This window comes from Lissotriton helveticus, chromosome 7 (genome assembly GCF_964261635.1).
Source record: "Lissotriton helveticus chromosome 7, aLisHel1.1, whole genome shotgun sequence".
Classification (NCBI taxonomy): Eukaryota; Metazoa; Chordata; class Amphibia; order Caudata; family Salamandridae; genus Lissotriton; species Lissotriton helveticus.
In genome coordinates this window covers 1,765,531,353-1,765,555,062 of record NC_136068.1, presented here as the reverse complement: position 1 = coordinate 1,765,555,062, position 23,710 = coordinate 1,765,531,353, and the positions used below count along the sequence as shown (strand labels likewise).

At 43.6% G+C, this 23,710-nt stretch overlaps 1 protein-coding gene across 3 annotated transcripts in view; it reads left to right on the top strand.

Annotated features, from left to right (window-relative positions):
- LOC144770745 (hyaluronan synthase 1-like) overlaps positions 1 to 23,088 on the top strand; it is a 272,375-nt gene extending 249,287 nt beyond the window's left edge. For all 3 annotated transcript variants that reach the window (XM_078655491.1, XM_078655489.1, XM_078655490.1), the window contains exon 6: positions 18,334 to 23,088. In XM_078655491.1, the coding sequence (XP_078511617.1) occupies positions 18,334 to 19,111 (778 nt within the window). In that variant the 3' untranslated portion in view covers positions 19,112 to 23,088. The remainder of the gene's footprint in view (positions 1 to 18,333) is intronic.
- Positions 23,089 to 23,710: the final 622 nt, after the last annotated feature.

The window sequence follows — 23,710 nt, the reverse complement described above, 5'->3', positions numbered from 1 at the left end:
TTTTACACTCTCATTTTTTCAACTGCCATTTCATTGCCACACTTCATCTGACTGCAGCAGAACCTTCTCTCACCATGTTTTCTGTCTGGATTGTTGGACATAGTTACATCTATTGGGCTCAAAGGTACGCTGAAAACAGGAATTTACCTAACCTCAATTTACAAGATGTGGAAATTAAGTGGTTTGGCCACAGAGGATTAAAATGTCACCAATTGATACCATTGGTGAAAACCTTTATGCATTTGCCAAAACCTGACCTGTTAATTGTGCACTGTGGAGGTAATGATTTGGGCACTTTGACTGGGGTAGTTCTGGAAATGCTTTTAAAGGACACCTTTGAGCAATTGATGGCACTTTTTCCTCAGACTGCCTTGGTATATTCAAATATATGCCAAAGACAGAAATGGAGGTGGTCGAACCAATTTTGTCCACAAATTGAGAAATCGAGGAAGCATGTGAACAAATCTGTTTCAGCTTACATGAGAGACCATGGAATGGGCTCCCTGTACAACAATAACTTGCGTTACTACATGCAAGATATCTACAGAGGAGATGGAGTTCACTTCTCAGATGAGGGCAACAGAGTTTTCACTCTGAATTTAAGACTGTGCATTGGTACCTACTTATAAGTACCTAAATGTACCATAAACCCAAAAGCTCTTCTCAGAGCTACCCTACATCTGATCACTCACAATTATTATTTTACTCTAACTTTTTTCACTAATTTTCAAGAAAGTACGCTCCCCAGAACGCTTCCCGGTTCGCGAACCGGGCGCACTCCACGCAAAAAAACTAAAAAAACGGTATATTTTTTTTTTGCCCTGCGAGACCCTTTCAAAGCCTCCACGTCAAACCTAGGGGGTCAGGGACGATCTACTATGCCCCCTTATGGTCATTTGCCCCTTCGCTTTGGCCTCCTCTTGTCTCTCGATCCTACCGAGAGACAAGATGGCGGCCGCTACGGACTGTTTGGAATGTTTACAGACGCCGAAAAACCAATCAGCTTCGCAAACCTCCGTAACGCGAAAAGTACGCGAAGCGGAGCGCTGTTACAGATATATATCTTTTTTTGAACGTTAATTTCTCAAAATCCACTGGAGCACATATATTGAGACCTAGCAAAGGCACATCGGGCTACCAGTCCCTACAATTTTGCCAAGTTTCGTGCAAATCCATTCAGCCGTTCGATTATTATTATTTTATTTTTTTTTGCCCCGCGGGGCCCTTTTAAAACCTCCACATCAAACCTAGGGGGTCAGCGACAATGTACTATGCCCCCTTATGGTCATTTGCCCCTTCGCTTTGGCCTCCTCTTGTCTCTCGATCCTACCGAGAGACAAGATGGCGGCCGCTACGGACTGTTTGGAATGTTTACAGACGCCGAAAAACCAATCAGCTTCGCAAACCTCCGTAACGCGAAAAGTACGCGAAGCGGAGCGCTGTTACAGATATATATCTTTTTTTGAACGTTAATTTCTCAAAATCCACTGGAGCACATATATTGAGACCTAGCAAAGGCACATCGGGCTACCAGTCCCTACAATTTTGCCAAGTTTCGTGCAAATCCATTCAGCCGTTCGATTATTATTATTTTATTTTTTTTTGCCCCGCGGGGCCCTTTTAAAACCTCCACATCAAACCTAGGGGGTCAGCGACAATGTACTATGCCCCCTTATGGTCATTTGCCCCTTCGCTTTGGCCTCCTCTTGTCTCTCGATCCTACCGAGAGACAAGATGGCGGCCGCTACGGACTGTTTGGAATGTTGACAGATGCCGGAGAACCAATCAGCTTCGCTTCACAAAGCTCCGTTGCGCGAAAAGTACGCGTCCTGGAGCGCTGCCCGGTCCGCTGTTACAGATATATATCTTTTTTTAAACGTTAATTTCTCAAAATCCACTGGAGCACATATATTGAGACCTACAAAAGGCACATCGGGCTACCAGTCCCTACAATTTTGCCAAGTTTCGTGCAAATCCATTCAGCCGTTCGGGCTAAAAGTGAGGCCAACCGCCCTATGGAAATTAACATGGGAAAAATGTGTTTTGGGACCCCCCTTTTTTCTCGGCCCCCCCTTGACGAACCCCCCCAAAATTTTCAGGGGCTGCTCAGAAACAAAATGTGCCATTTTCCTGAAAATTTCAGCCAATTCCGTCCACAAACGCCAAAGTTATTAGACATAGAATTTTCAAAAATCCCATAGAGAAAAAATCCTAACTATATATACCTACTGGCGACCGCCAGTAGGTAATATATATATATATATATATATATATATATATATATATATATATTACTCCAAAATTGCCCAGTAATTGAAGCCGCACTCATAGGAAGGTAAAGGCACTCCTTTATTAAGATAGAACAGGCAACTTGACATCCCGTCTTGAGTCCTTCTAGCCGACGCGTTTCGGAGACTTCTCTCTCCTTCATCTTGGGCTAAATGCAGGCATTTTGAAAAGTTCCTTGCAACCACGGAAAACCCTGTGTCATTTAAATTGGCTCTCATTGGCCTCCGGTGTGTCTCTCATTCGCACTGCACACTGGTCTCCGTAGTTTCAATTGTGCATAATTTTCTCCCTCCAGTGGGCTTAGGTGCCTGCATTCATTTCAAGGACAGTTTATAGCTCACCATTAAGCTCCCGAATGTCACTTTGCCTGCTTAGTTTAATCACCCACCACGCCATCTCCGATGCACTTTTACAACGTGAGGCTCCCTGTTAACTGAGGGGCGGTGCGTCGCTTCTGCAGCCTGGAACCGCCGCACATATGTTTACTCCAAAATTGCCCAGTAATTGAAGCCGCACTCATAGGAAGGTAAAGGCACTCCTTTATTAAGATAGAACAGGCAACTTGACATCCCGTCTTGAGTCCTTCTAGCCGACGCGTTTCGGAGACTTCTCTCTCCTTCATCTTGGGCTAAATGCAGGCATTTTGAAAAGTTCCTTGCAACCACGGAAAACCCTGTGTCATTTAAATTGACTCTCATTGGCCTCCGGTGTGTCTCTCATTCGCACTGCACACTGGTCTCCGTAGTTTCAATTGTGCATAATTTTCTCCCTCCAGTGGGCTTAGGTGCCTGCATTCATTTCAAGGACAGTTTATAGCTCACCATTAAGCTCCCGAATGTCACTTTGCCTGCTTAGTTTAATCACCCACCACGCCATCTCCGATGCACTTTTACAACGTGAGGCTCCCTGTTAACTGAGGGGCGGTGCGTCGCTTCTGCAGCCTGGAACCGCCGCACATATGTTTACTCCAAAATTGCCCAGTAATTGAAGCCGCACTCATAGGAAGGTAAAGGCACTCCTTTATTAAGATTACTGGGCAATTTTGGAGTAAATATATATATATATATATATATATAAATACACATATATACAAACATATATTTTATGTTTTAATAATGTACTTTTACAATGTATATGACTTTACCACACATGCATTTGCGTTATAATGGCATGCGTGACAAAGTCATATGCATTGTAAAAGTTTTAGAAATGATGTCTTTGTGGAGTAATAGTCCCGCGTTATAAAAATTGTGGAGTGATGATATGCGGGATATTGGTTTGCGGAATATCATCACATATTCCCGGGGGAGGGATAGTCCCTTTCTTGCGATTTCCGTGGAGGCGGGCGTTGTGTCCGGATGTGGTGGCGCGAGGCCTGTGCGCAACAGAAGTGGAAAATCTCCAGTGTGCGCTTCAGGCCTCACCGGAAGTTAAGGCGAGATTACATTTCCTGCACAATGGCCCCTGTTTGCGCTCCTTCCGGCCCTTGGGAATAGCGCCATGCCTGATCTCCATACAGTAAAGCAGGTGCACGTCACTGGGAGCGCGGGGCAAGCACACCCGGAGCTGGAATGTACAGAACCTGGGAAGAAAAAACAATGAAATATTGGGCACAACGCTCACTTTTTTTCCCGTAATCCCGCGCCCCGCACACGCCCACGCCCCCAGCACACACCCACAGCACACGACATGAGACATGGCATGAAGGGCGGAATGTACCACATGCCCCCAGCGTTTGTCACGCCCCCAGCACATGCCCACAGCAGAACGCAGACACACCCACAAGGGACTACTTTGCTGGCACGGTTCTTTTACCTTCATAGCCTATGTCCGTCTGCTGCAACTGCCCTTTCCAACGCTGTATTGGGTGTTGGTGAGTGGTGCTTTGGTTCCTGAGATTACCCGCCTCAAAGGTTTGGGCTCTCTCTTTATTATATTAGTATAGATAATAATGGACACATCTTTGTTGATATTTGTCCATCGCTGCCACGAGCCTCAAGAGTGAAATAAGCGTCTATGCCAGGTCAAGCTAGAGAGACCTGCATTGACTTACATGCTTGTCAAGGTTTTATTAGCAGTGTCCAACTTTACAAGGTCAAGAGTACCACCATATCACCAAAGCTGACATCATCACCACCACAGTGACGATGCAGAAGCATTTAAAAGTGGTACAATGTGGAGTGCATGCTTCAGAATAACAACGTTTCCAAGTTGAATTTTATCAAGGCTTTCTAGGGTTGGCATCATGTCTAGAGTCAGATGATATTGGAAAATACCCATTTGTTTGGGAACATTTATTTCCCGTTTAGGAGACCTTTGAATGCAAAGAGCATGATGTCAGCACCTTAACCCAATACAGCACTGATTCATGGCAGCCTCCTTGGCTCCGTTTATACTCGCATCTCAGTATCTGTGGAGTGTTCTAAAGTTTACTGATGCATGTTCGCTTCTTGAAAAAAACTTTCTGACACACCTGACCTGGACAAAATTATGTTTTACATTATTACCAAATGTGATTTGTCAGATTCCGTACACACTAATACATTTTAAATGGAAAATAATTTTAAGTTACTCCACTGTTGGAACTTTCATATATTCACATGCTTGAATCATTCTCCGTCGTCGAGATGGGAGTCCCCAGTATATTTAAAAAGTTAAGTCATAATAGACATAGAAGTTAAAAGGCCACAGGCCTCATTATTTAGTAACATATCCAAGCCCTTATTTGAAAAATGATCAAACTTAAGAAAACAACCATTCAAAAGTACCCTCTAGAACCTTCCTGAATGGAGCTCCAGTCCCTCAGATTTTCTACTGCAAGTTGTGCTAGGGAGTCTCCACTGAGCTCTGCTCAGTTTCTTTCTCATAACTTTTGGAATATCCTTGTCTTTAGTTTTTCTCTATAGATTCAAGGTATTTTACAACTATTACTCTTTTTCCTGGGTGTATTTCACTGACTTTTCCATGTCAGGTACACCTAAATAAGGCCTTTTCAGGCCCTGTGGTATCTGCAGGAAGAGAAGGCTGTATATAGACGACCCACATAAAGACTGCCTTTACAGCATTTATCCTGATCACAAACCTAAAGACTGTAACGTAGGTCTCACCTTTTCGCCAAAGGACCATGAAGGGAGTTTTATTATGGCTGAAGAGACTTAAAGACATGGAGGACCCTGTATCTTTTGAGGAGAGCAAAGGTCTCAAAAAAGACCACTGGATGTCTCTCCAGGTCATTCCTCGCAGCAACTTCCAAAGAAGACACACAAAAAGTCTTCAGAGGGTACTAAAAAGCAAGATCTGCCTTCCAGATTGTCTCCTCCATGTCAAAATTCAATTTCTGTCTAGAAATCTCTCCAGAAATCAGCCTCAGACCCTCCTACACTTCCTGTGAAGGTAAAACATGCTTTCAAAAAACCTTCCTCAGCCCCATCAATGGCAGTGCCAACGACAAAAAGATTTACATTGACCGTCGCCACGGTTACAGTCTCGCGGACTCAATTTCATCGTCGACGAAGACATCGTCGATGAGTCAAGTTCCTTTGTCATCAACGATAAAGCTATCCAAGAACTCATTGATGATGAAGATCCTGACGACGAAGATGACGACGAGTGCTTCGTCGGCGGCGTTTCCTGCATCGACGGCGAATCTACTGTTGACGTCCGTCTTGTTGACGATTTCCCCCAATTCATCATCTACGCCCTCATCGACAAGAGATGCATCGTCGATAACGATGTTGTCATCCATGCTGATTCCGACTGGGATATCACTACCAATACCCGTCGACGACTCTTTGTCGACAACACCAAAATCTGGATCAGAAAATTGATTTTCCAATCAAAGTTTCACAGAGAGAGACCTTCTTTAACTTCTGCAAGTAGAGTCCAAGCTTTATTACCAACTCATCTCTTAGATGATGATGATGGATCAGACAAAGACTGCTTGTTTGTTTGTTTGTTTGTAACTGATTTGCATTTCATGTTGGCAGATTATAAAAAGAGATTTTCTTCGTCAACACCGTCTCTTGCTCTAGTGCTTCCACCACCTCCTGTGGTTCAAAGTCAACCTCCACCCCTTCCTATGCCTCAAGTGCCTGTACAGCAACTTCCATCCACAGATGAAGAGGAAGAGGAACAGCAGGAAGAAGGGGAAATACAAGATGTAGAACTACGGCAAGACAAGTGGGATGATTACATTATCCCTCCACCAGAATCACCATCTCCGCCACAAGTGGACTCACCTCCAGAGGATATTATGGGGGCTTTCTTAACCTTTTGGAGAGACAAGCCAGGCGAACTTCCAATGCCTACTCATCAGCAAGACTGATTTCAAGGAACCCTTCAAAAAATCAGCCAGGTCTAAGCCTATTATCGACTACATCTGGGAACAGGGAGTAAAGATAATGAGAAACCCTGCTACAGTCCCACCAGTCTTACCGAGGCTCGACAAAAATTATAAAGCACCTGACGAAGATCCTGCAGGTCTCACAGGTCATCCTAGGCCAGATTCTGTGATTGCCCAGGTGGGAAAACGCAGGTCGAAGAAACCATCTGCTCCGCTATCAACACCTCCGGACAAGGAGGGTAGGAGACTGGACAACATCGACAAATGCTTTTTAACTATGCCTGCGTTAACAGTCAGAGCGTCCAATTCTTTAGCACTACTGGGAAGCTACAACAGACAAATGTGGTCGGATATTGCTCCTTATACCAATGATCTTCCACAAGACACCAAAGAGGAGGCAAGAAAGGTTTTCCTGGAGGGCGAAAGCTCTGCATCAGAAATAATTGATTGCGCAGTGGACATTGTTTCATTGGGTTCCTTTAGTTAGCTGGGGCCGCAGTCTTAAGGCACCAAGGATGGCTGAAGGCCACAACATTCAGGTCCGAAGTTAATACAAACATTTTAGATATGCCTTACGATGGACAAAAACTATTTGGTAAGCATATCGACAAAGCCTTCAGGGAGTCAAAAAAGACACGGACACGGCTAAAGCCTTGGGTACTTTCCAGTATAAAAGGATTCCTTTTCGTGGTGCACAGGGTACAGGCCAGTCATCCATCCGGGGAGGTTACCAGCAATACCAGTATCCTTCCTATACTTCCTCCAAATAGCAATACAGGACGCAGTTTGCTCAGAGACAATAGCCTGCGACTGTCTACAAATAATATTACTTTCGAGGGAAGGCGGGATGACAAAAAGTGTCTGTCTGACGCCAATGACCTCCCACTCCTGCCGATTACAATTTCTTCACCTCCTTCCAAGATAGGAGCCAAATCTCTCCTTATCTTCAAAATTGGAAACAAAATACAACTGATCGTTGGGTCTTTGACCTGGTACAATTCGGCCATTCCCTCCAGTACCTCCCAACCACTGGCTCACAAGCATTTGCACATATTACAGCTAGAAATCATCTCCATGATCCAAAAAGGAGCAATGGAATATGTTTATTTCATAAGCGGGGGAAAGGTTTTTATTCAGTGTTTCTTTTTAGGGCACAAGTAAGCGAAAAACTGGAGGCCAATTTTAGATGTGCGAAATCTAAACAAATTCCTCAAGAAAAAATCATTCCGCATGGTCACCATTCAGGAAGGCTTACAGCTTCTCAACGATAACAATTACATGGCATCCCTGGACCTGCAGGACGCATATTTCCATGTACCCGAATGAAAGAAATACAAGAAGTTCCTCACACTCGCTGTAGCCGGCAGGCATTATCAATTGTGAGTGTTACCCTTCGGACTCGAATCGGGCCTTTGCATTTTTACAAAGTGCCTAGCACCAGTAACGACATATCTCAGACAACATCATCACCAAGTTTTCCTTTACCTTGACGACTGGCTCATCAAAGCTCCTTCTTACAATGCCGTAAAAGAGTATTCCGAAGCCTGTCTACGGCTTTTCATCCAATTGGGTCTCATGCTAAGCCCAGACAAATCAGTCCTGCAGCCTTCTCAATGACTTACTTTCCTGGGAGCCATACTGGATACTATTCTGAAAAAGGCTTACTCCAGAGTGAAAAGACAACAAAAACTTCTAACATTGGCAAGCCGAATACAAAAAGTTTCCTTCGGTGCCCCTATGCAAATTTTTGCTGGGCATGATGTCCTCCTGTATTCTTCTGATACCCCACTGCCGTCTACACATTTGTCCTCTTCAGGAAGCTCCGAACACTCAATGGCTTCCAATAAATGGAACGTTTGGTGACCTAATCCAAGTGACCTCACAAATGGTCACCTCGCTATCTTGGAGGACTCATCCTCACCATCTGTCTCAAGGGGTAATTTTTCTTCCACAAGCCTCTCCTCTGTTAATAACAACAGATGCTTCTCTGGAAGGTTGGGGAGCCTTCCTTCAGGAACTTCAGATCAGCGGCAAGTAGCCACCCTCTCTGCGAGGTCTACACATAAATCTCCTGGAACTAAGGGCAGTTGATCTAGCTCTACAAACTTTCCTACCCAGGATAAAAAATTCTCTAGTGCTTGTCAGAAAAGACAATACTATGACAATGCACTATCTCAACATAAAAGGAGGAATTCGATCTCTCTCCCTCTCCCAAGAAACTCAACAAATTTGGAATTGGGTAATTCAACACAGTTTCATTAAGAGCGGAGTACGGACCCAAGCTTTTCCTCCAATTCCTATCCTCCCACAGTGCTGAAGAAGATGAAGGCAGAACCCTGCAAAATTATACTAATAGCACCAGCGTGACCTTGCCAACATTGGTTCTTGGAGCTCCATCTCCTGTCCGTATGACCACCGATTCCTCTGAAGCTGTTTCCGTCCCTTCTCACTATGAACCAGGGACAAGTTCAACATCCGGATCTAGGTTCTCTAAAATTATCTGCTTGGCTCCTGAGTTCCAGGAGCTTCAAAACGTAAACATTCCTGAAGAGTGTAGAGAGATCCTGTCTCGTTCTCGAGCCAACAGTACCAACAAGACGCATTCTTTGGAATAGAAGAGATTCTGTGTCTAGTGTGGGTCTGCAAAGGTGAATCCCCTCTATTAATCTCCAGAGGAAGTTTTACTGTTTCTCCTCCATCTAGCAATGTCAGGTTTGGCTCATGCTTCGATCAAAAATCACTTGGCTGCTATCTCCCATTTTAAAGGATCATTTGAGAGTCCTTCCTTGTGGTGTAACAGGCTTTTCTTTAACGTAAAAAGGGCAGCTCTAGATGGATTTCTAGTGCAATTCTCTTCTGTCACCTGCAAGCTGGTCAACCACTACGATCAAAGGTTTGTGCTCATTCTACTAGAGCAGTATCTACATCTGTGGTGATGTTTGCTGGCGTGCCTGTATCAGACATTTGTAGAGCAGTAATCTGGAAGATGCTGCATACATTCACTAAGCATTATTGCTTGAGTTGATGAAAGATGCTGCGGTGAGACAGGCGGTGCTGAGACACCTGTTTCAGTAGAGGTGAGCCGTCCATCCTTCCCACCAAACCTTTCTAATGTACATTTCTCCGTTTTTTCCCTTCTTTATGTATGCCAATATTGGAAAGTACTCATTTGTTATTTCATATGCATGTATGTATGTATATATATATATATATATATATATATATATATATATATATATATATATATATATATATATATATATATATATATATATATATTCCCTACTGGCGATAGCCAGTAGGTATATATAGTTAGGATTGTTTTCCATAGGGAAATCGCAACATTCTATTGGGAATAACTTTGGCGCCGGTTGAGGAATCTTCCTGAAATTTTCCTTAACTTTGCCTCGCGGCACTCCGGTCCTTCCCTGAAAGTTTCGGGGGGACTCGTCAAGCGGGGGCCAAGATAAAAGGGGGTCCCAAAATGTGTTTTCCCCATGTTAATTTCCATAGGGCGGTTGGACTCACTTTTAGCCCGAACGGCTGAATGGTTTTCCACCAAACTTGGCAAAATTGTAGGGACTGGTAGCCCGATGTGCCTTTGCTATGTCTCAAGATATGTGCTCCAGTGCTTTTTACGAAAATTAACTTTGAAAAAATATATATTGGGCTACATTGGGCTGTATATATGTTAGAGCCCAAATGTAGCCCAATGTAGCCCAATGTAGCCCAAAGATGGCCACCAGAGACGAAAAAAAAACAAATGTAGCCCAAATATCAGCCAGATGTAGCCCAACTATAGCCCAATGACAGAATGTCCCAGAGTGTTCTAAAGAACAACTAGAGCGCTAACAGTCTTACTTATGACAAAAGTATGGCACACCTGAAGTCATCTTGATTGGAATAAAGTGTTAACACTTAAAACATTTAATTTGCAAAGGAACAAAATGAGGGGGTTCATTTTGCCATAGAAATTATGATTAGTGCTGAAGAAAGAAAAATTAGGGCACATTTTGAGTGACTTCTCAAATCCTCTTATATTTCATTAAAAAAATTCTGATATGCAGTCTCCCAAGATGGCCACCAGAGACAAAAGAGCATGTGCTTAAAAACTCTGTTAGCAAAGCAGGCATTTGAGATTTAAAAAACGTTTTAATATATAAAAACGTTATCCGCTAATAGAATTAGCATTTAAAAAACCTTGCGAATTCAATGAAAAAACCATAGGTTTCAGGCCTTATATAGTTAGGAATTAGCATTTAAAAAACCTTGCGAATTCACTGAAAAAACCATAGGTTTCAGGCCTTATATAGTTTGGAATTAGCATTTAAAAAACCTTTGAAATTCACTGAAAAAACCATAGGTTTCAGGCCTTATATAGTTAGGAATTAGCATTTAAAAAAACCTTGCAAATTCACTGAAAAAAACATAGGTTTCAGGCTTTATATAGTAAGGAATTAGCATTTAAAAAACCTTTGAAATTCACTGAAAAAACCATAGGTTTCAGGCCTTATATAGTTGGGAATTAGCATTTAAAAAACCTTGGAAATTCACTGAAAAAACATAGGTTTCAGGCCTTATATAGTTAGGAATTAGCATTTAAAAAACCTTTGAAATTCACTGAAAAAACCATAGGTTTCAGGAGTTATATAGTTAGGAATTAGCTTTTAAAAAACCTTTGAAATTCACTCAAAAAACTATAAAGTTTTAGTGGTGTTATAGTTAGCTGGACATTTTACTCATACAAAACCATTGAAATTGCTCCTATATAGTTCGTTGTACTAACTATATTTCGCGCACCCGCAATCCACTACTGATGATGTCACATATTAGATCATTCATGACATGGTCAGTGACATCACTGAACTAAAAGCAGTGGTATATTCTGAAACATTTTCTACCTAATTTACATGCACGGCATGAGCTGTATTTAAAAAAACCTGATTTAGCTGAGAGCCAGGTATTAGTTGCAACAACTTTTGGGCTATTTCTTACCAGTGCATCCCTCATTGAGGGTGCCCTTCTAAATGTTAAACTCGGAAGTTCTGGCAAGATTCTTGACATAGTTATGTCCGACCGAATAATTGGCCAATTTTTATATAGTATCTTACGAACCTATCTTTCCTGCCTACAAATGTTTGTTATTAGTCTTATGTTGCAATGTGGTTCAACAACCGTGATATGATTCTCATTTTCCTTCTGCCTAGCTGATATAGGAATCTCAGATATTGCAGATGAAAAACTAGCCTTGTTTAAGCCATTAGCCTTATCTCTAGCTTTCTTTAGATCCATGGCTTTATATCCTCTCTTGACAAATCTTTCAAATTCTTCATCCTGACATTTCTTCAGATCAACATCGTGACTACATATACATTTTATTCTTAGGAATTCCCCTTAGAGAATACTCCGTATGAGATGTTGTGGGTGTGAGCTGGTAGCATGGAGCACAGCGTTTCCGGCCATCAACTTCCTGTGCAATCTAGTACGAATACTGTTTTCTTTCACATAAATCTCTACATACAAAAATTGTACCTTTTCCCTGCTAATCTCTGAGGTAAATTTCAAATTCAGGTTGTTGACATTCAGAATATCAATAAAACTTCTTGCTGTTTCAAGGGAACCCTTCCAAATCAGACACACATCGTCTATGAATCTCCACCAGTGGAGAACATGTTGGTCAAATTTTTTTTATGGGTAACCCTCAGGACATGCTCCTCCCTCCAGCCCACGTGTAAACACGCGTAGCTGGAGGAGAAGCATCCCCCATGGCCACTCCATGTAGCTGTTAGTATATTTCCTTGTGGAATAAGAAATAGTTTTGGGTCAGACACATCTCTATAATTTTTACCAGCATCTTGTTATGTTCATACATTTGTATACTTCTTTTTTCCAGATAAAAACGGATAGCATTTAGGCCGTCTGGATGATGTATAATGTTATATAATGAACTAATGGCCATCACTATTAAAAGACAGTCTTCCTCCCATACAACTGATTTCAATTTGGTTAAAAAATGTCCTACATCCCTGATAAATGACGGTAAATTCTCTACAAATTCATGTAAAAAAAGATCAACATATTTTGACATTGCCTCTAAAAGACTTTTCTGGGCCGAAATAATTGGTTTCCCGGGGATTGGTACCACATTTTTATGCACTTTTGGGAGAAAGTACAAAAAAGGAATCAGAGGATAATCATTTTTGAGAAAACAGAATTCATTTTTGGAAAGTAAACTCATGCGTTTCCACTGTGCCAACTCACTAAAGACCAATTCTTTGTTTTGGCTTAGTTCCTGAAAACTCGCTCTTCTATAGCAGTTAGTGTCACTAAGATGTTGTCTAGCTTCTTCCAAATATAAGTCTCGTGGCCACAGAACAATGTTCCCGCCTTTGTCTGCTTTATTGATAATTATTTCAGTATGCTCCTGCAATTTTCGAATCAGCTTAGTATATTGCATTTCCGAATATTTGCGCTGCCGACTTTGTCGCATAACGACACAATTCAATTTCTTCAGATCCTCCACCATACAATCACTATATACATCGATTGCATCCCTAGGCATCATTGGGATGAAAGTTGATGGAGGTCTGAATGAACTGGAGCCTGGCGTATTGCAAATGATACCTGCTTCGGACACATTTTCTTGTGTCAAATTGCCTGATGTTTCATTCAAGTTGGCTAAGGATTGTGCTGTTAGTATAGTGCCCACTTCAGCAGCTTGAAAGTTAGGAAACATTCCCAGTACAGTTCTTCTTCGTGACACTATATTTGCAGCATTATTCAATTGGAAATGTTTTCTTAATTTGAGTTTGCGGATAAATTTAAACACATCGACTCTGGTTTGAGTATATTTTAAGCAATTCGTGGGACAGTATGAGAGACCCAAGGGCTACAATTGTTTTTCTGCCAACGATAATGTAAGATCAGAAAGATTAATTACTGTGTTATCAACAATATCACTTGGTACTTGATCTACGTTTTGCTGTCGAATTTCTTCTTGCTTTTTCCTCTGTAATTTGTGTTTCCGCCTCTGTTTCCTCCGTTGGTTCCTTCTACTTCTTGTTTCCGTGCTTGATTGCGCGGTCTTAGAGTTTGCCGGCGGTCCTCTACTAAAAAAGAAAGCTCTTCTCCTCCTGCAAAGTTGGTTGGTACTTGGAGTGTCTTTTGTGCCGTGCCATCGTCAGACTCAACACTACTTTCCACACTACTTACTTCTACTGAGGATAAGTTGCCATCAACCTGCGCACCCAATGAAGTCATATTGTTTTTACTTTCTTCATTTGTAAGTGCCCGGCGTTTGATATTGTCAAATTTCCTAGAAAACGTGAAAACACGTCCAGTCTGATAGTCGCGTTTATCCATTGCGAACTTATAAATCTTTCTCTCTTTTATCGTTTCCTCTTGCTTTTTGAGTCCTGCTATTATTTCCTCCCATCCTTTTTGATTTGTTCTTTTTGGTCATTTTCTTCCAACAACTCATTAATAGCCTCAATTTCTTAAAGGATTCCTACCCGATCAATTTCTGCATATTCAATCAGAATTGCTACCATGTTCATCGATGCATCCAAATTATTCGTAACCCACTCCTTTAGCATCATAGGGTTAGGATTTTCAAAGGATGGCGCTATCATTACCCTGAGGCCTCGTGGAACTCTTCCGGCCTCTTTGTACTTTTCCAAAGATTTCTTTTCCCACCACTTCATCATTTCAGTTCGGTGGAGCTTTCCTAGTTTTTTCAATAAAGTTTTGACATCATTATTTGTATTGATATTACTTGTTTGGTCAACTTGTAAAGTCACAACTTCTGGAATGTCTTGAGAATAGGGCGTCTGCTGCTGCTTCTCGGTCCTTAAGCGCGTCTTCTGTTGACAACATAATGTACTGCTAATCTGTTCTGATTCTTGAATTACCATCGAACGTTACTCCAGCTCGGTGTAATCTCTCTCTACTATCCCTGCAACCCGCTATAATCACTAGTGCGGTCGTGAGAGCTGTTTACCTCTCAAAACAACGGTTCTGGTACCTTTGGCATCCTCCGACTCCCCAAGACCTTCCGTCGTATCCTCCCGGTAAAACACTGCTCCTACTCCAGCTTCCAGCATCAAACAGCGGGGGCTGGCTTCAACGCTACCCTTTCCGGGTTACTCCACAATCACTTCCGTGAAACCAGCTGTTTGTCCGCCAGCCTCAGCATAGAGGGAGGGTCCGTAGAACGAAGACAGCCGTACTCCGTTTAAATGACACAAAATGTCTCGATCATCCCAACAGGTACCGACCACAAAAGTAGAGATTTTAAATCTTCTTTATTTGATGCAGATTTTAAAAGTGCAAGTGCGATATCATCTTGTAGCAAGTGCCCAGCCTGACGTGTTTTGACTGCCCAACGGCAGTCTTGATCACATGAAACGCTGGACCTATCAACATGTATATATAGTGAAAATACAAAGCACATGATTCGATCTCTCCAATTGGTTTAAAAAAAACAGTGCAATCATGCCCCCTGGCGCGTTTGCAGATGGGGAACAAATTCCCCTTGATTACTGGGGGCCCCTGGGGGCCAACTAACCCACCAGGAATCTCCAGTATGCGCCAGGGGGCTGCGTTGCAGAGCGGTGTTCTGAGGCCATGCCCCTTTTTACATCTCTCTGCAACGCAGCTCTGTGGAGCTTAATGGAGGTAGCTAGAGGGCTAGTTGTGCCCCAGGGACCCTCGGGATTCAAGGGGAGTTAATCCCCCAACTTAAAATGCGCCACAGGGCACGTTTGCACAGTGGTGAAGAGAGGGGGCAGGGCCTGAGGTGACACGTGTGCAAACACACCCTGTGGCGCGTATTAAGTTGAGGAATTAATACCTCTTCAGCACTGAGGGTCCCAGGGGGCCAATTAGCCTACCAGGTACCTTCATTAAGCGCCACGGAGCTACGTTGCAGAGTGTTCTAAAAAGGGGCGTAGCCTCTGAACACCTCTCTGCAATGCAGCTCTCTGGTGCATACTGGAGGTACCTGGTGGGCTAGTTGGCCTCGAGGGACCCTCAGGATTGAGGAGGAATTCATTCTCCAACTTAAAACGCGCCACAGGGTGTGATTGCAGACATGTCATCTCAGGCCATGCCCCCTTCCTTCACTATTGTGCAAAGGTGCCCAGTGGCGAGTTGTAAGTTGGGGAATTAATTCTATTTCAATACGGAGGGTCCCTGAGGGTCAACTAGCCCAACAGGTATCTCCAGTAATCGCCAGGAGCAGCGTTGCAGACAGGTGTTCAGAGGCCACTCTCTTTTTACACCTCTCTGCAGCGCAGCTCTGTGGCGCTTACTGGAGGTACCTAGTGGGCTAGTTTGACCCTAGGAACCTTTAGGACTCAAGGGGACTTAATCTCTCAACTTAGAACGGCCAGAGGGGGCGTTTACACAGTGGTGAAGGGAGAGGACGGGGCCTGAGGTGACGTGTGCAAACACGCCCTTTGGCGTATTTTAAGTTGGGGAAATAATTCCCCTTTAAACCGGAGCGACCATGGGGGCCAAGTAGCCCACCAGGTGCTTCCAGTAAGCGCCACTGCGCTGGGTTGCAGAGAGGTGGTGCAGGCCGTGCCCCTTTTTACAGCTCTCTGCAATGGCGCTTACTGGACATACGTAGTGGGCTAATTTGCCCCCAGGGACCCTCAGGATTCAAGGGGACTTAATCTCCCAACTTAAAACGGCCTCAGGGCGTGTTTCACAGTGGGGAAGGGGGGGGCGGTACGGGGCCTGAGGTGATGTGGGCAAACACGCCCTATGGCACGTTTTAAAAAGGGGAAATAATTCCCCTTCAATCCTGAGGGCCCCTGGGGGCTAACTACCCCACCAGGTGCTTCCAGTAAGCGCCACTGCACTGCTTTGCAGAGAGGTGGTCTAGGCCGAGCCACTTTTTACAGGGCCTTAATCTCCCCACTTAAAACGGCCACACAGCGTGTTCACACAGTGGGGAAAGGAGGGGACAGGGCCTAAGGTGTGTGTGCAAACACGACCCGTGGTGCGTTTTAAGTTGGGGAAATAATTCCCCTTCAAACCTGAGGGCCCCTGGGGGACAACTAGCCCACCAGGTGCTTCCAGTAAGCGCCACTGCGCTGCGTTGCAGAGAGGTGGACTAGGCCATTCCCCTTTTTACACCTCTCTGCAACGCAGCTCTGTGGCACTTACTGGAGGTACCTAGTGGGCTAGTTGGACCCTAGGGACCCTCAGGATTCAAGGGGACTTAATCTCCCAACTTAAAATGGCCACAGAGCGTGTTTGCACAGTGGTGAAGAGAGGGGACGGGGACTGAGGTGACGTGTGCAAGAGGTAGTTATAATCCCCCTGCCCTATTATATACTAGGGGCTTACAGAGGAGATCATGCTAATCACAGGGGGACCGCAACGCATAGTAATCCCAAGTGTACGTAGGTGTTTTCTCCGTTTTCTAAGTGTCTTTCAACATAGCACTGGCTCTAGGACTGGTTAGGCGGACTCAGTTACCACCAGTATCCATCTGAAAAAGTTGAGGGTACAGGATGATTTTGCAACAAGTCTTCTTTCTGCTCTTCTGTTTGTTCTTTCGGCACTTTTTCCTTCTTCCTGCACTTTTCTTCATCTTTGAGGACTTTATTTTTTGAATCCAGAAACTATGAGGCAAATTTCCAGAGAAAAAGTGAAAAAAGTGTTTTGGGATTTGGTTCCAAAATAAGTTCTTTCAGCTCCAGTATCCAGCCTGACCGGAGCCTTTCTCAAATCGAAATGCTCTTCGTCCTTTGAGCCAACTATTGATGAAATAGTGCCATCGATGGCACTGAAACTCTTTCTGCAGTTTTGTTATAAATCACTTCCCACCAAACTGATCTGCTCAAAATGGTCCAGCAATAAGGTTTTGGATGACGTGTGCCCCACTTGCCAAGTTAGCTCTGAATCCATAGTTTATTTACTCTTTTTTGCCCGACTTACCAGTTGATGAGAAAAAAATGGATCATTCCGTTATGCTTCTTGGTGGGCCGAGGGCATTATCTAGAGGTCTTAAGCCTCTTGTGTACTGATACCAGACAACCTATTGTATTTGGTCTTTCTAGATTCTGGCATGCTCTTTGGATTAGGCGAAAAAAATGTGTAGCTGAGTCACTGTGTTTTGGAAAGCTTTGCCAGATCAGAATGTTATCAAACTTTTCTTAAAAACATTTTGCTATTTTGTACTTGTGGGAACTTCAAGCACCATATCCTGTGCCATACATTTCGCTGCTTTGCACATATGCACTTTAAAACTGTTCTGGGGGCCCAGTCATTTTGAATTTGTACAAATGTGTTTATCAATTTTTATCCCATACTTATTTTATCTATATATTTCGGTGTATACTTTCTTGGGACTCTTTGCTGTATACTTTTTAGGATCTGTGTGATCGCAATAAAGTTGTAAGTAAGGAAATGTAATCCTTTTGTGTTTTTTTTAATTACAACCCCCAGTCTTGTGATTTGATAAGGTGCGTGCTCTTTGGTTCCATAAATTTGTCATTTGATGAATCAGTCACTGACCACTCATTAATTCTATCATTCATCTAACAACTAATTTAGCTATTTTTTAGCCATCTTGATATTTATCAAGTTATTACCACGATAGTAAAGTCTTCTCTGGAGACGGGATGTGATGGGAACTGTTAAAGAGAAACAATTTATGAGCATTAAACTGAATTCTTCTTCTCTTCCAGGTACACAGCCAAATCCATATGCTACTCGGAGACCCCGACCCAGTACTTGCGATGGATGAACCAGCAGACGCGCTGGACCAAGTCTTTCTTCAGAGAGTGGCTGTACAATGCCCTCTGGTGGAGCAAACATCACCCGTGGATGACCTACGAGGCCATTGTGTCAGGGGTGTTTCCTTTCCTTGTGACTGTGACCGTGGTGAAGATCTTTTACACCGGTGGCTTGTGGCACATACTTTGGGTTCTCCTGTGTATTCAGCTCATGGGCCTGGTCAAAGCCCTCTATGCCTCCTTTCTCCGCGGCAACCTCATTATGGTTTTCATGTCCCTTTACTCCTTCCTTTACATGACCAGTCTGCTCCCAATCAAGTTTTTTGCCATCCTTACCATAAACAAGACCAACTGGGGGACCTCTGGGAGAAAGAAAATGGTCGGAAACTACATTGCCCTGCTCCCATTGTCCATATGGTGGGTTGCCCTTTTAAGTGGTCTAATCTACAGTTTTGTGAAAGACATTGGACGAGACTGGAATGGTCCTCAGGAGAAGGAAGAGATGGTGTATCTTCTCTTTGGCTCATTGGCTTACATTCTGTACTGGTTCTTCATGGTTCTGTTGTACTATATCTGGATCAGGAGGTCCTGTCGTAAACGTTCCGAGACCTATTACCTATCCCACGACATGTCCGAAAAGCCTCAGGGAATTTTGATAAAGGGACCAACAAGGAACGTTTGTGGCCTTGGGCAACTGAACTTGACAAATGAGCAACTTACATGTGGGTGAAAATGTTCAGTAGTTCTGCAGACTGTATTAGGGTATTAACTTCACTTGCGTCACAAGAACGTCCCCAAAGAGCATTCCGAACTTGTGGAGCATGGTAGTGCATGAATTAGGATCAGGTGACACCTGATTTCAGAGTATACGAATATTCCAAAAGTCAACGTAACCTCAAAAATGCAAACATGTAGCCATTCAATGATCTAAAGACACAAGCAATTACTCCACCTGAAAACAGGACAGTTTTTCCAACAAAAAAGCCTTGCCACCTGAGCATCTCTATCTCCTACAGCAACACAAGCTATGCAGTCCACACACCACGGGTGCATACAAGTTCTGTGTCTAAGAAGGTGCGATTGCTGCAGTTGCAATAGCACCACTCAACATTTCAGAGACTGACAAGTAGATGGTTGGCACTTTTCCTACCGGAGTGTGTCTTCTGCCCCTATGGCTTATGGAATGCAGATAAATGCCTCTTCCGGTTATGCTAGCACTGATCAATGAGATGAGTTGGTTGCCATATAGCTCTCAAAATAAATTGTTTTGAAATTTGGCCAATGGTATATTTCAGAATTTGACCTGTAATTCAAGTCTATCCTGGATGGTAAGCCAGATTGGCAATAATTCCAGTTTCAGCCTACTGTGAATTGTATATGGAAAGCTCTAAACTATCTATGGACAATTGACCCCAGTATAGCGCTTGTTTGTCTATAGAGGAAGCATTGAATTGTGAAGAGCTACATTTGAAAGGAAACATATAGGATTCTACTTTTTTCTACAGAGGAAATGTTACAAGTCAACAGTACAGACTACAGTGTACATTCATTTTATGCTCAACACGGTAAACAATCCAACTTGATACACCCAATCACAGAAATAACCTTGAAATCTATCTCAAACCTTGTCCCCATATGCACTTTCTCCTCTTTTATGATTGTCACTGCTCGGCTAGATTCTGTCCTGGCTTTCCCTCTGCTTGTAAAGCGTGCCATACAAGGCTCTGTGGCAGACTGTAAATTGTCAATAAAAAATAGGTCAGATTAAAATAAAATAGAGTTGACCTAGGAGCTGCCCTACACACACTGGACAGAAAGATCAAAGGATCACATTCAGTTTCTGTAGAAAGATACAAATTGGGGTTTGAAATTCAGGGGTGAGAAAATCCATATTTTCCCCTACTCCCTAGAAAGCCATTAAAACAAAGTACCCACTCTAGAGACATTTTAAGAGGGGCAATGCAATACAATAATGTTAATGGTGTTCCATGAAGAGTTTCCCAAAAGCAACCAATGTGGTCTCATCCCATCCTTTCCCTTAAAATCCCCTACCACTTCTTCAGGCTGTAGGTGGCGCGGGTATGGGGACCCGCCTTACTATCAGGAGTATCTCAGGCCTCTCTGACTCAACGCAGCTTCACCATTCTCTTCGGGCTTCTCCTCAAAAAGCCTGTCCTCCAGAAAGGAGTGATCTAATGGACACAACTGATAAATCCCTCACTTTTTTTGGGCTGGTCTCTGTGCATTAACATACTCTACAGAGTTGGAGCAAACACTAATTAAAGAACGTAGACTTCTGCCTGTTGCCTACTAGGTGTATGGTGGTCTGTTCTGTAAGGGAGAAAAATCCAGGTAACAATCTTTCTAATCCGTAGGAATTCTGGAATGTCATAAATCCTCATCAGTAAGAATATTGTATGGGATTCCATGTCAAATACTGGATTTGGTAGGTATTGGATCCTGCTGAACTCAGGTAAATACTGACTTAAACCCCATACATACAGACACCCAGCACAGCTCTCTGCAGACTCATCACAGATGTCTTTGACCATGAGGCGCCTCTTTTGCCAAAGCTGAAGACAGAAGGTCAGTGGAATGTAGAGCCAGAATAGAGTTGCCCCAAAAGTGATCTGTGAACATTGACTGTGGACAATCATATCCACTCATACACACCAGTAAGCAGAACTTGTTCCATGGGTAACAAGGAGCTACTGGAACACACACACCTCATAATCTACACCTGGGACTTGTGTAATTTCACTGGAACACTGGGCACAGCTCTTCTGCACTCCTATCTAATGAGTCATTATCATACAAAGTAACAGGGCATAGGAGAGCAGCCAATCATAGAGGTGAATACAGAAAATGCTTCAGAGTCATATCCTATTGGCTATAAAGAAACACATTGTCTTGAATGGTGGAAGCCTGGATGCACTACTGACTATTGGAATTCTTGATGCCCTATTGACTATTGGAATCCTGGATGCCCTACTGATCATTGGAAGCCTAGATGTACTACTGACTATTGGAATCCTGGACACACTACTGACCATTGGAATCCTAGATGCACTAATGGCCATTGGAAACCTGCACACACTACTGGCCATTGGAATCCTGGATGCCCTACTGACCATTGGAAGCCTGCGTGCACTACTGACCATTGGGATCCTATAAGCACTACTGACTATTGGAAGCCTGGATGCACTACTGACTATTGGAATCCTATATGCACTACTGACCATTGGAAGCCTGCATGCACTACTGACCATTGGAACCTGCATGCACTACTGACTATTGGAAACCTGCACACATTACTGAACATTGGGAGCCTGAACGCAATACTGACCATTGGAAGCCTGCATGCACTACTTACCATTGGAAGCCTGAATGCACAGATGACCATTGGAAGCCTGTTTGCACTACTGATCATTGGAAGCCTGCATGCAGTACTGACAATTGGAATCCCGTATGCACTACTGTCCATTGGAAGTCTGTAGGCGCTACTGACCATTGGAAGTCTGAATGTGCTACTGCCCATTAGAAGCCCACACACACTACTGGCCATTGGAAGCCTGCATGCGCTACTGGCCATTGGAAGACTGCATGCACTACTGGTCATTGGAAACCTGCATGCACTACTGACCATTGGAAGCCTGTATGCAATACTGACCATTGGAGACCCACACACACTATTGCCCATTGGAAGCCTGCATGCACTACTGACCATTGGAAGCTTGCACGCACTACTGACCTTTGGAATCCTGCATGCAGAACTGACCATTGGAATCCTGCATGCACTGCTGTCCATTGGAAGCATGCATGCACTACTGCCCATTGGAAGCCTGCACGCACAACTGACCATTGGAAGCCTGCACACACTACTGACCATTGGAAGCCTGCATGCACTACTGCCCATTGGAAGCCTCCACGCACTACTGACCATTGTTATTTGATACCAAAGATCTTTCAACTCCTTGCAGTTGCTTTCAGTTCCTTCCCCACAGTAGTGACTGCTGCTCGACTTGTTTATTGGTGCGCGTGGAAGGGTGGAAGGAAGGTTGGGGGTTTGAAGGAAAACAGTAAAAAAAGAAATTGCACGTGCCTGCTGCTCTGACAGCTACCGCCATGCTCCTCCCTTCCAATCGTCGACTCAGCTGAACACTGCATAGGTTGCCATATGCCAATCCAGGCACTTCTCTCATGCTGAGAATGCTTTACTCAGCATGAGAGAAGCACTGGGATGGGTCTGAGCAGCCTCGTTTGCCACTCCGACAGTGTCTGGGATCCTGTAGCGTTTCATCAACCCAGCTGTGCAATATAGCTGTGTTGGAGAAAGGTAAATGTGCATGTCAGTTTGGCCCACCTAAAACGGCGGGCCAAACTGACATGCACACTTTAAAGTGCCCACCACTCCTCCACCTGCCATGTCTGTCACATGATTGCCTGGTCCAGCCCCACTGAAGACTTGCGTGAGCTTTTCGACAGGCAAAAATAAAATGCTAATAAAATGCTTTATTTATCATTTTATTTTTCATCTTTTAGCAGGGGGGCGGCGCTCATCCGCCATTACGGAGCAGTCACCACTGCCCAACAGGCTGTATTTATTGTGCCAAAGCTGCATTCTGTAATTCAGAGTGTTATACTTTTTTACAGCTTAACTTTTTCGTGGTCCTGTTGCACTATATAAATAAACATATGTTGTTTAAATTAATATGTCAATATTGGTTCTTCTGGTCCCAGCCCCCACCCCTTCGGAATAAAATGCATATTTACCTTGTCCTTAACATTTAGGTGAGAACGTGAATGTACTTTTTGTACACAGGTATCGCTGAATATTATTACGACACATTGAAGACTATTATTGGGCGGTTCTTCACAGATGTTGTTTGTGGAGAAAATGACAATTGTGCCAACAATTGCAAGATTAGTCTGGCTCCGGCACTGAACACAGAGAGCTGGCCTGGCTACTAGCCCGGAGTCTGCGAGGGAGTCCACAAAGGAGGCAGAGAAGGAGGCTGAGAAGTCAGTCGAGAAGGGCAGGTAAGGCGAAATGTATCAAATTGTGATTTTCTATGAATCGCAATTAGGTAATCACTATTCCTAATGTATGAAATTCATACAGTTTCATTTTGCGATACCTAGTTGGTCGCAAATCGACCTACCTCATGAATATTAATGAGGTAGGTCGGAATTTGTGACCCAATAGGAATCGCTAAAATCACAGGTATGGTGGCCTGCTGGAGTCAGCAGACTCCTATGTCTGTTGATAAGCGTGGCTCAAAATCACCTGAGCAAATTTACCTCACTCAAATATCATTCCCATAAAATA